We start from the raw sequence: 16,354 nt of genomic DNA, 5'->3' as shown, positions 1-16,354 counted from the left end.
TGTTTTTTGCAATGCCTTGATGCGGATGCGAGGGTGGCCAAGGGGGGGGGTATGAAAGGTAGAGGTGTTTGATTAAGTGGGGGGGGGGGGCAATAATACACCAAACTGCATATTATACCTCCCTTTAGAGACTTGTTTTGTGAAAATCGGTTCGGTCATCTCACGAATTGATGCTTTTTCAAAATGATTTTTTCAAGAACAAGCCTGAGTTATATATAGGTATGGTATATATATATATATATATATATATATATATAAATATAAATATATATATATATATATATATATATATATATATATATATATATATATATATATATATATATATATATATATATATATAAATATAAATATATATATATATATATATATATATATATATATATATATATATATATATATATATATATATATATATATATATATATATATATATATATATATATATATATATATATATATATATATATATATTAGGTTAGCTAGTAGGATTTAAAATCATTGTAATAACAGATGAAAAGACAAGTAGGTTTTGTGCCTGTGGGAGAAAGCGGCTAAAAGTTGCACTTCCAGGGACTTTTCCGTGCTTCAATAAAGCAAATACTACAAAAAATATATATAAATTCATTGTTGAGCGAAACAACCAAAAACTGATTTTATGGAACCCCTACCAACACATAGATTATACAAACATATAATTAAAAAGTACCCTTAATTAGGATACTTCAACTTAGCCGTTACACAAGATTGCAAAAGAAAAATATTTTTAAAATGATGAATAAAAAAATGTTTCTAGAAATGGTAGTACCCCCTTAAGAAAAGTGAAGATACTATCCGATTTATAGGCGTAATCAAACTTCATGAAACTCAGCTGATGACATCTAATCGTAAAAAAAAAACATCAACGAAAGCCAAAAATACTTTTGGGCACCATTTTCAGTTTGTGCGGCGTCTCACCCGCACATGCGGCATCTCTCCCGCAATGACCTTTTTTTTGGAAATTTGATGAATTTTTTTCATGACAAAAATCATTTCACAATATTTCATCAAATATTAAATGGTTTACTTTGATGCAGGATCAATTGCTAGAAATGTGCGGAATATCTCCCCAAATTACCCTAGTTTCTCTTGTTGTTTTCATGTTCTAAAAATCCTTAAAAACACTTTTTCAATTAACCACTGATGAGGAAGTCTCCTTCAGCTACGTACAAATCAATACCACAATGAATTCTGATTCGTAAAAATAGCTTACAGTGGTTTTGGCTATAAGAAATCAAGACTTTTTTTTTCAATAGGTCCGATCTACAAAAGAGAGTCTCTCTTTGTTTACTTCCACTTCCGCGAATTATTTGGTATCCTTTCCGATTTCCTCGCAACTTTTTGCATAATAAGCTAGTACAAACCTTGGTCAAGAGAAATAAACTGGTAAATGTTTAAAAAGTTTTATAGTTTTGCAGTAATGATCGAAAGATAAAGCGGTCAAACATAGTCAAACAACCTATTTGCAGATTGGACCTAATGAAAAAAGTTTTCAAATATATTTCTGTATAACCCCTCCCGAGTTATTTTCTCGGAATTCACCTGTTTTCATATTCAAAGGAAATCAGTTAACCGTTATGTGTCCGACGCTGTACCCGGGTACCTTTTTAGGTTTCAATTAATGAAATCCCATGTTTTATACATAGCTGGAAATTGAAACTTTGTGACATCTTAGAACCTCACTAAATCAAGCTTTTGGGTTAATAATATTGTTGATATAGTAAGGGGGAGTGAGGAGGGACTCCTGAATTTTTTTACTATGTAACAGGCCGACGTGGGTACCTGGGTAGACACAAAACTTCCGGATTTGCGGAAGCATGTTCCAGTGCTGGGATACTATTTGTGGATTTCAATGAAATACTAGCAATATGAGTATCAAAATTCTTGCAATTGCATCAGTAGGCTGTATTTCGAGGTTTCGGAACCATTTGGTGATTTGACCCCGGAGCGGACAATCCGGAGCAGGCTCCCGTGAGGCCGTGAGTGGCAATTCCATTCCAATTCCATTTTTCAAATTGCCATTGGGTCCCGTAACAATAAATAACAGACTTCCGAGACAGTTTGAAGAGTTTTGATACTCATATTGTTGGGACATTATTAAAATTTACAAATCATACCCTAGTACTGGAACATTACTCCAGAATATCCGGATTACCAAGAATCAGATCGATTCAACCGGTTCAATTTTACAAAATCAAAATTAGACGAGTTCCTGAATCCAAAACATCTAAAAGTGTCCAAATCGGTTAAGAGAAGCCATAGTTAAGAGCATTTCAATTTGTGGGTACCAGAGTACCCTCGTTGGCCTGTTAAAGGTGTTTATTTTGTTGGACACATAACGGTTAAACAAGAAAATAATTGCACTGCATTAAGCACCTGGCAGAAAAGCGTACGGTGAGCCATTGGCAACATTACAGGAGGCGATCCTATCGCGGTGGGACTAGTGCGCCTTTATTCAGCCGGCGTCGGTAGACTTGGGTGCAACGCCCAACTTCTACTTAGCCGAAGGCAAAGGATTCTTCACATTTCCTTTCGATCATATCCAGATGAGCCTGCCGAGTCCTAGTTTTCCGTTCTAAGTTTATAACAGATTCGCTCCAGAAAACCTATCCGTTTTTCAATGACATTGCTTTCGTTTATCTTAGTATTGAATTTGCCGATAATAGCCAATAAAATCGATATAGTAGAACCTAGCGGCAATTAAAACATAGTAACATAACAAAATAATTAATACGCATTCCATCGATTGTAGGCTAAGTAATTATTAAAATAGTGCGGCAAAATCCCTAATAGGGTCAAAATGGGCCCATAGTATGGTTTCATGCATGGTAATGAGCCTACATGGTCAACTAGCCTTACTAGAGAAGGTGACGCACTATTTCATTATTTACTCGAACTTCAATCGATCGAATACCTAAAAATTGGCATCAATATCATTGCTTCGTTCTTAAGAATAATTAAAATAACAAATTTGGCTTGTGAATGGTGAAATTAAGACTTTTTCGTTGGATCCTATCTGCAAATGAGAACCTCTCTTTGTTTAGGTACTTTCTCTTTCGCTCATTACGGCATCACTATCAAACTTTGAACACATTATTCAGCATATATCTAAAGATGGCGGTTTCAACTACCTTATTATGCAAAGAGTTGAATCGCAAACGTAAAATCGACCGTGTAATTCACAGAAGAGGAAGTAAACATAGAGAAGCTGCCATTTACAGAGTACAACTCTTCTTTGTAATGTCATGTTTATGTTCACTTTGCAAGCCCTTAAGATGTCATACCTGAAATGAACAAATACTAGCGGCACTGTGAGGTGTGTTAAGAAGTTTACTGAAATTTTCTCAACTTATTCCTCGCACTGAGAGTCAACCACTGGAGGATGCCTCAAACAAGTTATTCAATTCTAACACTCTCGTTTCTCTTGGCTACTTGGTCACATTCTTTCAGGGTAACGAATTAGAAGAAGAACCACCAGAGTCATTAAGCATGTCTTGGCCCAAGACGACTAGGAAACGAATAACCTACCTATTAGTTGCTCCAATTATCTTTCCACTGTACTTAACACTTCCTGACACTAGAACACCAAGGGGTAAGAGGTTTTACCCGGTAACGTTTATAGGTTCGATTGGGTGGATAGCCGCATACTCATATCTTATGGTGTGGTGGGCTAATGTGGCTGGTGATACAGCAAAAATACCACCGGAGGTGAGCATTCCCCAAAAAAAAAACAGAGCCTAATGCCGACCCTGACTCGGCACGGAGGAACCGATTGTTTTGTTTTCACAATTTATATGCTAATTGGTCGTCTATTTACAGGTGATGGGACTGACGTTTTTAGCAGCTGGTACCTCAATTCCCGATCTAATCACATCTGTGATTGTAGCCCGGAAGGGCTTTGGTGACATGGCAGTGTCTAGTTCTGTCGGTAGTAACATTTTCGACGTGACGGTTGGGTAAGTATTAGAAGAAAAAAAACGTACTTTGCTTGCCAATCTACACCTTCCAGTAAACGCGTTTAGATGTAAGTTTCAATGCAATCAGATGCAGTGAGCCACAGTGATTGTCATTCACCTACTTATTTTTCTTTGTGTGCCCTAAATCTCCTAAATACGTAAACGTATTTATGACCAAAACATGTTGCTATCAAGATAACCAACGCCTAGCAATTTCTAGTATTCGATCAAAAACAAATAGTTGGTAGTAATCGTTTCGACCTAGTTTTCAGAGTTTCAGGGCTGTAACAGTGACGCAATGAATAAGAACATGGGAGCTTCGCGCTCTTTGGTCATCAAGCCCGCATGGATGCCTCGTGCAAAAACGAAGCGGCTTCACCTGGCGGGTTTTTTTTTCATTTGTTCCGTGGTTTATGGAAATCCGAAACAACAAGGTAATGATCGGTGGGCAGAGTATCAATGATCCCAAGAGTATACTGAATAGCAGCGAGTTCTGCGCCGTAAACTGAAGCAGGATCATTGTTTTAAAGAGGCGGTGAGGTTTTGATTGAACATACCGAAGCCAGTGGAGCCATCGAGGCTTGATCCGTCGGTGTAAAACATCTTGTTGCAGTCGACTTCTCGAAATTTACTATGAAAGATGTTTGGGATCAGTTGCGGATGTATGAGATCTGGGATTCCACGAATCTCGTCTTTTATGGATGTGTCGAAGAATATAGTTGAATCAGAAGCATGAGGGAAATTGACACGGTTCAGATAATATGAAGAAGGATTGATATTTTGTGCCATGTAATCGAAGTACAAGGACAAAAATCGGGTTTGCGAATTGAGCTCGAGATGCCTCTCGAAATTACTAACGGGTTCAAGGTATCGCATCGGATAAGCAATCGATTATAGACGCGTCGTATGAGTCGAGTGCATGCAAAGAAATACGCAAACAATAATATAGGATTCACTCTAGTTTGACGAAATGTATGTTCGCAGCGGAGCGGAAACAGAAACTCCCGTACTCCATCATCGACAATATCGTTGTTTGGTACAGCCTGATCAGGTCTCCGGAGAAGGCAAACCACTATGTTCCGATCATTGCGGAGAACATTGAGCCTTTGTTGGCACTTCTGTTTGGGATACCTATCCTACGTACCTACATCTCCAGGTACCTTTAGAGTCGAACCGGACTCCGACATATTTGAAAGCTGAAACCTGAGCAATAGGTTTAATTGAAGCTATAGTTGCGCTGATTCACGCTGAAAATACGACTAGTTCAGTTTTTCGCAAGGAGAACTCGATACCCAGCTGGAGGGCCCAAGCAAACAAATTGTCCAAGGTATCTTGTAATGGTCCTTGCTGATCAACAGTTTTGGGACCTGTAATAGCGACCACGCCGTGATCTGCAGGAATTGACAAGACATTCGTCAGTGTCATTCACGTAAAAGTTGTAGAGGAAGTGGCTAAGACTTGAGCCCTGGGAAAGACCCATGTAGCTAATTCGTGATGTCGATAGATCACCATGCGAAAAATGCATGTGTTTTTCAGTCAACAAGTTTTGCAAAAAGTTTTTTAGAGCCGGTGATAGAATCTGAATCAAAAGACTAATAACCAAGCAAACTAATGCCATCTGCTCTTTGCTAGCATAGTCTATTTGAATTTCTGTTGAGAGCAACGCAAGACAATCGCTCGTCCCTTTGCCTTTGCGGAAGCCAAATTGTGTATCTGTATGTCATTTGCTTCGACGAGATTGTCGAGGCGGAACATGATAATTTTCTCGAACAACTTCCGGATACAGAACAGCATTACAATCGGTCGATACGAGTTATGGTCGGAGGCAGGTTTGCCTCCTAGATTTTGGATGGCGATGACCTTCACTTGCCTCTAGTCATGAGGGATAATGTTACCCTCAAGAAACTTCAACAAGCGTCTCTTGGTAGAGTCTCGCAGATTCTTCAACAAGTTAAACTTGATTCTTTCTGGCCCTGGGACTTTATTGTTACATGATAAGAGGGTAAGTGAAAACGCCACCATCGAGAAAGGTGTTTCGTTCGCGCTATCGTAAAAGGACGCAGTGCAGAAGATCTTCTGTGCCGCGGCGAAATCCGGACAAACCTTCTAGGCGAAATCGAATATCCAACGGCTTGAATATTCCGCGCTCTCGTTATTCTTTAGTTTCGTTTAGTTTAGTCGTTAGTTTCGTTTTCGCATACGCCAGGTAGTGCCCCAAACACTGCTCATCGATGTTTCTCTCGTTAGTTCGTCAACGAACCGGCGCTAGTAACTCCGTTTCTTAGCTTTCATCAATCTCTTCATTCGCGTGTCTAACGTCGCGTGCTGTTGATAACTAGCGGGTAACCCGTCGTTCCGGATGGCCTTATAGGCAGCGGCCTTCTCCGCGTACACGTCTGAGCACTCTTTATCCCACCATAGATTGGGAGGTCGCCCGCGAGGGTTCGCATCTGGTACGCGTTTAGTTTGAGCTTGAATCGCGGTATCCAGAATCAAGCCAACCAGGAAACCGTACTCTTTCTCCGGAGGAAACTCTTGTGTGCTCTCGATTTTGCCGGATATTGCGGACATCGAGTTCTTATAATCAAACAACGAAACATTTATTGTATTCTGTGGTCCTGAACCATTAGCAATAGTAATTACAATCTAATCGCAGCGATGTGCTGCGATGTGTGCAAACAGAATTGATTTTCGTTAAGTTAGACCAAAGTTAGACAGATTTTTGAATTTCCACTTATGTTCAAGGTGCATTTTACCCAACTTCCAGTTGAAGTAGGAAGCTGATGTATGGGCGATGTTATAACACGGAGAACAGACATATAAGCTAGAACAAGCATTCGTAAAAAACCTGTGTACACATTTAAATGAAAATCCGTTGAAAGCCACCATCGCATACGGGTTCGCATGCATGAATCACGCAATCATGAATCATTGTATCCAAGTTTGCACGCAACGCCCGTATAGCGTTTGCTGGCCGATTGTAGCGCCGGCTAGTGGCAAGTTGCTACTTGATGGTAGCAGTTCAAAACGATAGTTTTATTTCTTACACACATTGAAAACATTTCTTGTATGTCAGTTCTCAGTAGTTATAACATAAACAAATGCTGACTGAATCTTTTCGCACTGCTAGTGCAGAATATATTTTTTAATAGAACATTCGATACATACTTGTTTGAATAGTGAACTGCACCTATGTAATCTACTAATCCAGGCATTTCTGTTTCTTTTAGTCTTCCGATTCCGTGGCTGCTCTACGGCATCATTTACGGCCAGCCGGTGGAGGTCAACTCAGTGGGCATGGTGTGCTCGATCACGATCCTGTTCTTGATGTTGGTGTTTGTCATCTTGTCGATAGCCTGCTTCCACTGGCGCATGAATAAAGGCCTAGGGCTGACCATGTTTTTGTTATACTTCGTATTCGTTGCCGTTTCACTCATGTTTGAATACGATGTGTTGGTGTGTCCGTTTTAAATAAGTACGTAAGTATATAAGTAAGTACGCTTAATGCGCTAGAGCCAGTGGTTACTAGGCAGAATCATCAATTTATGGTAGTTACGTTAACGAACAAACAAACAAAAAAAATATGAAAAAGGCGAAAAAAGTAAACCAAATAATACTGTAGTGTTAAAGATGAATCAACCCACTTGAAACTAGGCAGGTTTTGCCTAGTAAACAGGATGCAACAACTGAAAACTAAGTTAAAAATATTATTATGTATAGTTATATAGAACAATGATAATATTAAACACAAAACAACAACAATAGAATTATAAGCGAATGGCGCGTAGTTAAGTAAAATTCATTCTATTTAGGAAATGTTTAACGAAAGAAGCGTCTAACGATTGTGCAGACGGCTGAGCGAGTTGATCTAAGGCATTTTGAAATAAGCGAGCCCAACCATATTAGACATGTATGAAATGACGCTGCAAGAATCTTCTATTGAATCACCTTTGTTAGATATTTTATCTCCTGTTCTTCATGAAGCTAAAGTATCAAATCTATGATTATGCATTTTATATTGTATTCAACCAAAAACCTATATTCGAAACAAATCTTACCTAACAAAAATACATCTAAATAATAACAAAAAAAATCGACTAATTAAACCAATAAACTGTATTTAAACACACATCTCTCTCTTCTAAAAGAACAATTTCTATAAGGATCTAGACCTAAACATGCAAAAGTAAATTAAGCAACAATTCTCAAGAGCAAGCATCTATTACTCGAACGTAAGAAAAACACCTTAGTGGATTTGAAACATCAAACCATTTTCATGCTATCGGCTTAACTTTTCACATATAATACACCAACAACAACAACATATGGTTCATTATAGTACCATTAGCATCACGAGCTAGTAGTCCCTTAGTACGTACCGCAGTACACGGTTAACCTATTTACCATCTTTATCATACTAACGGTAGCTCTATACTCTAGCTATCTCTCTTTACTACTCTTCTAGTGAACTTTTCTATCTCCGACAGACTTTTGTACAGAACTGAAAAACTTTCCCAAATATCTTTTCTTATGTTTCACCATTTCCCTCTATAGACCGAGTAATCTTACAGCTCTTGCTCCGCGTATTATCATATAGTAGTAAAAATTGGATGTTTTACTCTGAATAGTGTCACGTTATCATCAGATCATCCTCTATTCCATGCTATCAGCAATGCATCTCTTAATCGGTATCATGAAGAGAAAAAAGAACGTGTTAAGAAGTTTTCCGTGCCATTTGTCTGTCGCTTTATGTTGCATCACAAGAGTGACCTAAGAATTCCCCATAGATTTAAATAAACGCGAGTGTTCCCACGGTTCGTTGTTAAAAATTCCAATGCACAGTTGTTGAACTCACCAGCACACATACACGCATAGCACGTTCTCACTCATACCCAGAGAATCACTGTACAATGCATTACGCTTCGGATACTCGATATGTATTAGCAACAACAAAATGCACCATTCTGGCCTGTGTGTCCTGGTTGAATTAGGTATAGGTGAGCGAACGTACAGCGCTCAGTAGCGAAACTCTGAAAACCAAACCCACCCCGGGACAGAAATGCGGAGAACGGGGACGTGACCGCAGATCATCATATCATAAAATTTGGCTCTCGAGAGACTGTTAAAAAGAGCCTACCGCGTAGGTATTTTTGTTTGTTTCATGTAGCTGTCCATGATTCGGAGCCGAACTGCAAGCCTAGTGGTTTATTGGCAATAAGCGAAGCCGTTTCTTAAAATATCCGTGCGGCATTTCACGTAAACTTATCAAGTGTTTCTGTTTATTAACAACAGCTCATACAAGGCTACACATTGCCTATGGAAGCTTACTTTTCTAACATTGTTGCTATAAGTATCAGACTAAAAGATACCGGATACTTGGTCTATGATCTCACATACAGAATATAGTATAACGTCTGCCGAGGCAGATAGTCATTGAATATATACCAAGTATTTGCCAAATATTTTACTGTGACTATTTCAGTAAAACAATATTTGGTAACAGTTCAGTATTTTACGATTCTGCCATGCACAAAAGGCATCCTGGAATGTTTTTCAGGGATCTTTCAACATGAGCTTGAATGTTCTCCACCGACTCCGCCAGGGCTTTCCCTTCAGTTTTCTCTTCAACAGGGGGAACAAAAAAGCACCAAGTCGGGGTTATAAAGAGGCTGGGGCTAACACTGGTCTTTCTCCGGGTCAGGAAGTTGATAAAGACTATAGCCATGTGGCTGGGCCCGTTGTTGGGTGAAGATCGAAGAGGTCTTCGATGTTATGCCTTAATGTGGGCAAGTTCAGGGTGTCAGCGATTACCTGATTGCATAACCAACAGTTTTGAATTCGCAAAAGCTGATCGTTGTGATTGATTCGCTGATTCTGAAGATTCAGAATGGGTCTCTTCAGTGAACTCTACTCGGCCCTCTTTGAAGGCCTTGTGGTCCCCTTCGCACAGAGATCTTGCAATGCATTACTCCTTGAAGGCCACTTAAGTATTTGATAAATTTCTATTTCATACTTTCCAAGTCGCATAAAACATAAACACGTACCGCTGTTCCAGTGAACGCTTCATAGCACCGAACAACAGACTTCGTACCAAAACACGTCCTACGGCTCCTACTGCTTGAAGCGAACCGAGACCGGTGCGTTAAAAAGTGCAGACCCACGCAGAAAATCCGACCAGTCTGAGCACGCTATGGCGGATAGTCGCGTCACATTTAAAATATACGCATTACTTTTATAATGTACCCAGTATTCGAATTAAGCTCTCTAGAGCACTTCGGATCTTCATTGCTCAGATATTCTAATCAACTTAAAATAAATTTTCGAGTGCAATGTTTTATCATGATAAAATGTCTTGTCTTATACACCAATCCAACACCATCATTTTGCAGTTTCGCATCTTCAGATCAGTTGGTCATATCATTTATGTTTTGGATCAAATTAAATGCCACTCTACACACCCTTCCCGTTTCACGTCCATACGCAACACCCATACATACACAAGTAATTCAATTTACTGTATGCAACAAACAAATGAAGAAACACTAAATGAATACATAGAGAAAAAGAATCAATGATAATAAAATGAAATGTTAACAAATTTTTGAGGGTTTTTCTTATTTTTATTTTTTTATTGACGAGTAAAGATGTCAAGAACAAATAGTGACTAAATAAAAGCCAGACATAATACAAATCGTAGATCAATAACATATGTCTCACACAAAGAATAATAGGATGATGAAAAATCTAATAGAGGCAAACTGTGACTAGCACTGCTTACAGAAGAACAGATTTGCTGGAACAGTCTAATTTTAACATTGAACGAATAGATTCGAGCAGTTTCTACAAGTGTGTCAATTGTTGAACTTTTCTCCCTAATTCGAACAACGTACATATCTTCTTCGTTTTTTATTCGTCGTTCTTTCTCAACTCTATTAGGTGTTACTTAGCGAAGAAATTCATGCAAACAACAACCACCAATCTGTGACATATGGTTCAGTTATCTATTTGTCGACTTCGTTAATGACGGAATAAAACTAATGTTAAAAATTCACTCTACAAAAATGGCGAATAGAAAATTAATGGTATTCGTGACATTCAGACGAAGAAAAATCAAACGCCATTACACGGTGGCGGAACGAAACAAATGTAAATATTACTATTAACGAATATGAAGCACACACATGCAAATTATTACAAAATTCGAGACTAAGTGCGTGCGAGGAAATCATTTACGATGAGAAACTTTTTTTCTCCCGTCCATCCATGAACAAATTTGAGAAAAAAATGTTGCGCAGGAAGATACAAATCCAAGAACTACCAACAACCAAATTGAGGGGAATAGCTAGATAACAACAACCATTATCAGATCTTTCAAACCCTACCAAAGGATAAAGCCACTTTTCTAGCTGCTCTCACAGAAACTTCAAATGTCGATTTTAACGAATAATAATTTCAACATCTGTTTAGCATGAATCTATCCCCCTACGACTATTTTCATTCCGATTCGTAAAGTATCCAAATCTATGATAACAACCCTTTCAATCCGAACAAACTAGAACTTTACAAAACTATATGCCGATATTGATATTCAAACAACTATGAATCGAACAATGAGCGCTAAACAACCGAACGAAATCCAGGAGTATCGTGACAGATAAACAACCAATTACAAACATAACAACAGCGAAGAGTACATTTATAGATACACACAAGTAGAAGCACAAATAAAAACCCGACGATGTTATTAAAGTTTCAAAAAGAGAAACGAAAACAAAAAGGCACGTACGCTTACATCAACGCAAAATAAAGAACCGTAGAACAAACAAAGCACACATACAAGAAAACAAGCGACAGTGTAGCTTTCGTGTAGGAGTTAGCTTGAGCAGAATAGAAACAATAAAGTGTAATGGTAACACCTCCTCAGTCGAATGTTTGCCTAATATGGAATAGCCCAAAAGAAGGAATACCAGCACATTATACTTTTCTTATAAGTTTTATTATGTTTTGATTCTTTTTCACCCAGGAAAAATGATAGGTATACCTACGGGTAACACAGTTACAATACAAATTTACCGTTGAGCTTCGTTGTATAGACGGTTTTCTAACTGAGTCATTTTTGTTGAGCTTGGAACAATCACGGATAACAGATTCTAATTCGAAACATGTGTAAACGAAGTGTTAAAAAATACGAAACGAGGATCTGGTGTGCAAAGAAACGGAACCATCAACCCGAGGTCTCACTTGCTCCTTGACTACATGGACGACGACATCATTAAGTTAGTTGAGCGACCGAAAATGAAAGTCGCAAGGATAGAACATGCTTCGCAAAACCCGTTTCAAACATATTAGAATATAAAAATCGGAATAAACTTAAAGCATAAAAATCGTACAGAGATCCTTCAGCATAAGAATCGCTTAAAAAGTTCTCACCCGTAAAACTCGGCAAGGATGAACCTCCAGTATAAAAATCGTTTAAAAATAAATAAATCGCTCATAGGAGCATCCGTATATCTTGATGTTCAAGATTAAAAGTCGGCTAACAAACACTACTTTGTAAGAATCGGATGCATCTTTTCCCGGTTTTTTACTAAATGTTTTTTTATCCGACTCTTACAATGGAATGTCCCAGTCCGATTTTTATGCTTGAAGTTTATATCCGGTTTTTATATTCTGATATATTTGAAACGGGTTTTACGAAGAATGTTCTGTCCTTGCGACTTTTATTTTCGGTCGCTCATTTGACGTCTATCAAACCAACACAATTGCAGCGAGTATGGACGTAGACGTATACGAAATTAGAGTGTGTGCGTGAGATTTTTCTACCAGATTTCACCGATTCATCTTTAATCTCGCACTAATACGTGGATTAGACGTTAATACAACCACAGGGTGAGTCAAACGTAGAACAGTGGAAAAGGTTTGGTTAAAATGGGAGTCGCGAGAATCTAGCAGGCTATAAACTCGGACAAGAAAAAGCACAAGATACCTCGAACGGTGTTGGTTCCGACATGTAAATGCATGGACTACGGTACAAGATTGACAACAATATTCATTTATCTTGGAGCACTAGCGACATGTGATAATGGTGTTAGCCGCGAGATGAAAAGGCTTGTAGTACGGCTTGCGTAACCAGCTAAAGTCTTGTAGTCTACGAACGCCTACAAACCTTGCTCTGTTCAAATTGCTGATACTCCCTGTTACTGTATTCCTGTAAACGGCTATGAAGGAGACAAACTATGAAGTGCTCGGTCTGTTTGAGAGAACAATTCTGTGCTTAAGGTTGCACAGAGAAAGCGCAAAATTCGCAAACGAAAAAAGCAGTTTTTTCCACACCGTATGTCAGATCTTCATAAAAATCAATCAGCGTATGTAGAATATTGTTACAGTACTGCTGATTGATTTTTATGAAGATCTGACATACGGTGTGGAAAAAAACTGCTTTTTTCGTTTGCGAATTTTGCGCTTTCTCTGTGCAACCTTAATGGATAATGGTTCAGATGCATGAACCACAAGCTATACCAAGTTTAGAGACCACCTATAGTTACGTTCAGCAGATGCGTGGGCGGCTGATGTATACGAAGCCTGGTGACTGGCGGCCCAAGATCTACCAACCTACAAGTTTGAAATACACTAGATCATGACACACCATAGCCGGTTTGTTTGGCAACGATGATGATAATAATAATTGCAGGCGGCTCAGCGCTCGATGTAATGCAAGAACTGTCAAAAGTTTAATAGATGGAAATAGTTAGCCACTGATGTCCAAAGTACATCGAATTGAAAACTTAGACAAGATTTTGGAGAAAAAAACGGTTTTAGCCTAAGCACTTAATCTGTGGAACAACATACTTATCAATTATGTGTTAACCAATTATTTTGATAAATTAATTAGGTTAGATCCTACGCTATTGCCTTCCTTCAGAAAAATAATTGAAAAGTACTTAGCAACCCGCACTCACAAGAAACTCCTTTTTGAAGCTGAAGAGAAAATACGAAAATATAGGACTACAAATCGAAACGATATTTAGGAGAATAAAAATTACTCAACATGTAATAAAGGAATATCAGTAGAGGGTCTTCCTTGTTGGCTGCCGGAAATGAAACTGTCTACAACTGAGATGGGACAGAACTCTAATAACTAATTGCCCATAGCGCCACCCTATAAGCAGAGATAGCTCAACGAATGGAGTATTTGGACAATTAACTATGATTACCTGTGAATGAAGTATAGTAACAAATAGCATGACAAAGACAACGTTGCCGTTTTAATTCTAATATTTCATGTTTTTTCTCCTGCAAGAAATCAAGACTCCTGGGTGAGTAATCCTGCATCCCCAATCAATTCCTTGTACAATTTTGTTTCTCGTATCATTCTGTTTTTTATCCAAAGACATTGTTACACATTCACAATAGAATAGGGCTATAACTATAATACCATAATTGCGCAGTGAATTCAAATTTTGCAGGAATTTCAACTTTTTACTATAACTAACAAACTTAGCCGTATTTTGTGTGTGGGCGAAATTTTCGTAGTTTGTGAGCCTCTTATTTAAGTTAAAATACCAGTAAGGGTTATTCAAATTTCGCCAAGATCATAAAGCAAACGTTCTAACCTTTCCAAATTGAGCCATATCTTCTGTAAAGTTGTAGAACGACTAATTTTAGAAAAGTTTGCTGAAGACAAGAACTTCATCTTTCATTCCACAAAAAAATTAAACACAAGGCTTAGAATATTTAGTTCATATATTTTTTGTGGTGTCAAACTGAAATAATTTTCAAACAACTTTTAGATTGTTTTAGGGCGGATAGTTTGTTTCGAGTCACTTTAAATCTAACTATTATCGTTGAAAGATGAAAAGTCATGAGCGTTTTCTTTACAAAAATAGGATTTTTTGAAATTCCAGCATCACTGATTGGGGCACACGAGAGATAATTCTATTTCAACTAAGGTCAAGATTTGAGGTACAATTTACGAACAACTAGGCAACCGTATTTTTTAAATCTCACAAAATTGTTCTCAAATCGTCAATTTTTAAAATTGAAATTTCACATCGAACAAAAACAAAATATTTTGACGTTTTAGAAGAACGCCTTCAAAAACTTGGAAAGTTGTTTAAACCCTTCATGCCCGTGTTGTTTATCAACAACAACGTTCTTAAACAGCTATAACTTTTGGTTTAGAGAAAAATGGTTCACAAAAACCAGTAAAGCTTATGAACGTGATTATTTTCTTTCATTTGAGCAATAACAGTTTCAAGTATCATCTTCATAACGGAAGTTATTGCAATTAGTCTGATTGGATTCCGGTGGAGCAGTGCTGCCAGGGACAGGTTACATTGACGACGACAAATGAAATTTTTTAGATATCTTCAATATTTTGCAATGGTATTGAAAACTGATAAAACCTATCTATCAATTTACACTGTCTTCGACTATGTTTTTCACGCAATTGGACTATTGCAAATATTCGATGAGATTTGTATTGGGCGTCGGAAGGTAAAAATTGAACAGCTCTAGCACTGCGAAGGAAGCACCTATCTTTACGAAAAAAGGTTTTTTGGATCTCTTAACCCCACCATTTTCAAGAAAAAATTATTTTGAAATCCTATATCCGCGAGAAAGAAGGTGGACATGAAAGGGTTACAAGAAACCAAAAAATAATGCGGCAAACGTTATGTTGCACTTTTGGTTTTTCATAAATTGCCTCTTAGCACTATGTTGAAATTCCTTTGACGACGAACGATATGATAGATAGAGTTTTGTTTCTCACTAAAAGTTTTTGCACTATGGAATATTTTTCTATTAATTTAAATAGTAGGGTTACAGATAACAGACGTTGCTCATATTCGGATTGTCAGTTGAATGCTTGAGTGCAGAGGAAACATAAATTTCTTCATCAACCAAAGCATTCATTGGTTATTATGTGGACAGTTTGAAGACAGAAGTTAGCATACATTTTCGAGCATAAGTGAACTTCGTAATCTATATCTGGTGCACTTTAGCTCAATAATCCCTCTCAGAGCTAGCATAGAAATAAAATTCAATTTGCTTCTGAAAACGAACATATCCGACCCTGAATGCGCTGTGTCTAGAGAACAAATGACGAGGGAAACGAACCAAACATTTCATTCATCGCACCGGGTATGAATTGAATTTCGTTTTCTTTCAAGTTCACGCAGGGATGTCAATTTTTGTAGCCTAAACATTTGTTATGTGTGGTAAGGTTTTTCTATTTTTTTCATGGTTTGACAAATTTATTATTTATGATTCGAGAGTTTCGTAATTTTGAATTATCGTTAATATGGGTTTAGAAATATTTCAGAAATTTGGTAAAAGTTGAGCTTGTTTCAAAATACCGA

General features: G+C 37.7%; 1 protein-coding gene across 5 annotated transcripts in view; it reads left to right on the top strand.

The window, feature by feature from the left end:
- LOC131682516 (sodium/potassium/calcium exchanger Nckx30C) overlaps positions 1 to 16,354 on the top strand; it is a 291,134-nt gene that overhangs the window by 272,323 nt on the left and 2,457 nt on the right. For 4 of the 5 annotated variants that reach the window (XM_058964047.1, XM_058964045.1, XM_058964043.1 and 1 more), the window contains 3 exons: positions 3,490 to 3,747; positions 3,859 to 3,995; positions 7,226 to 10,448. In XM_058964047.1, the coding sequence (XP_058820030.1) occupies positions 3,490 to 3,747; positions 3,859 to 3,995; positions 7,226 to 7,466 (636 nt within the window). In that variant the 3' untranslated portion in view covers positions 7,467 to 10,448. Of the gene's footprint in view, positions 1 to 3,489; positions 3,748 to 3,858; positions 3,996 to 7,225; positions 10,449 to 16,354 lie in introns of those variants that run through there. The other variant, XM_058964044.1, reaches the window with a different exon arrangement.

Source organism: Topomyia yanbarensis, chromosome 2 (assembly GCF_030247195.1).
Source record: "Topomyia yanbarensis strain Yona2022 chromosome 2, ASM3024719v1, whole genome shotgun sequence".
Lineage (NCBI taxonomy): Eukaryota > Metazoa > Arthropoda > Insecta > Diptera > Culicidae > Topomyia > Topomyia yanbarensis.
The sequence above is the reverse complement of the archived record's forward strand: the minus strand, read 5'-3'. Positions and strand labels throughout refer to the sequence as shown.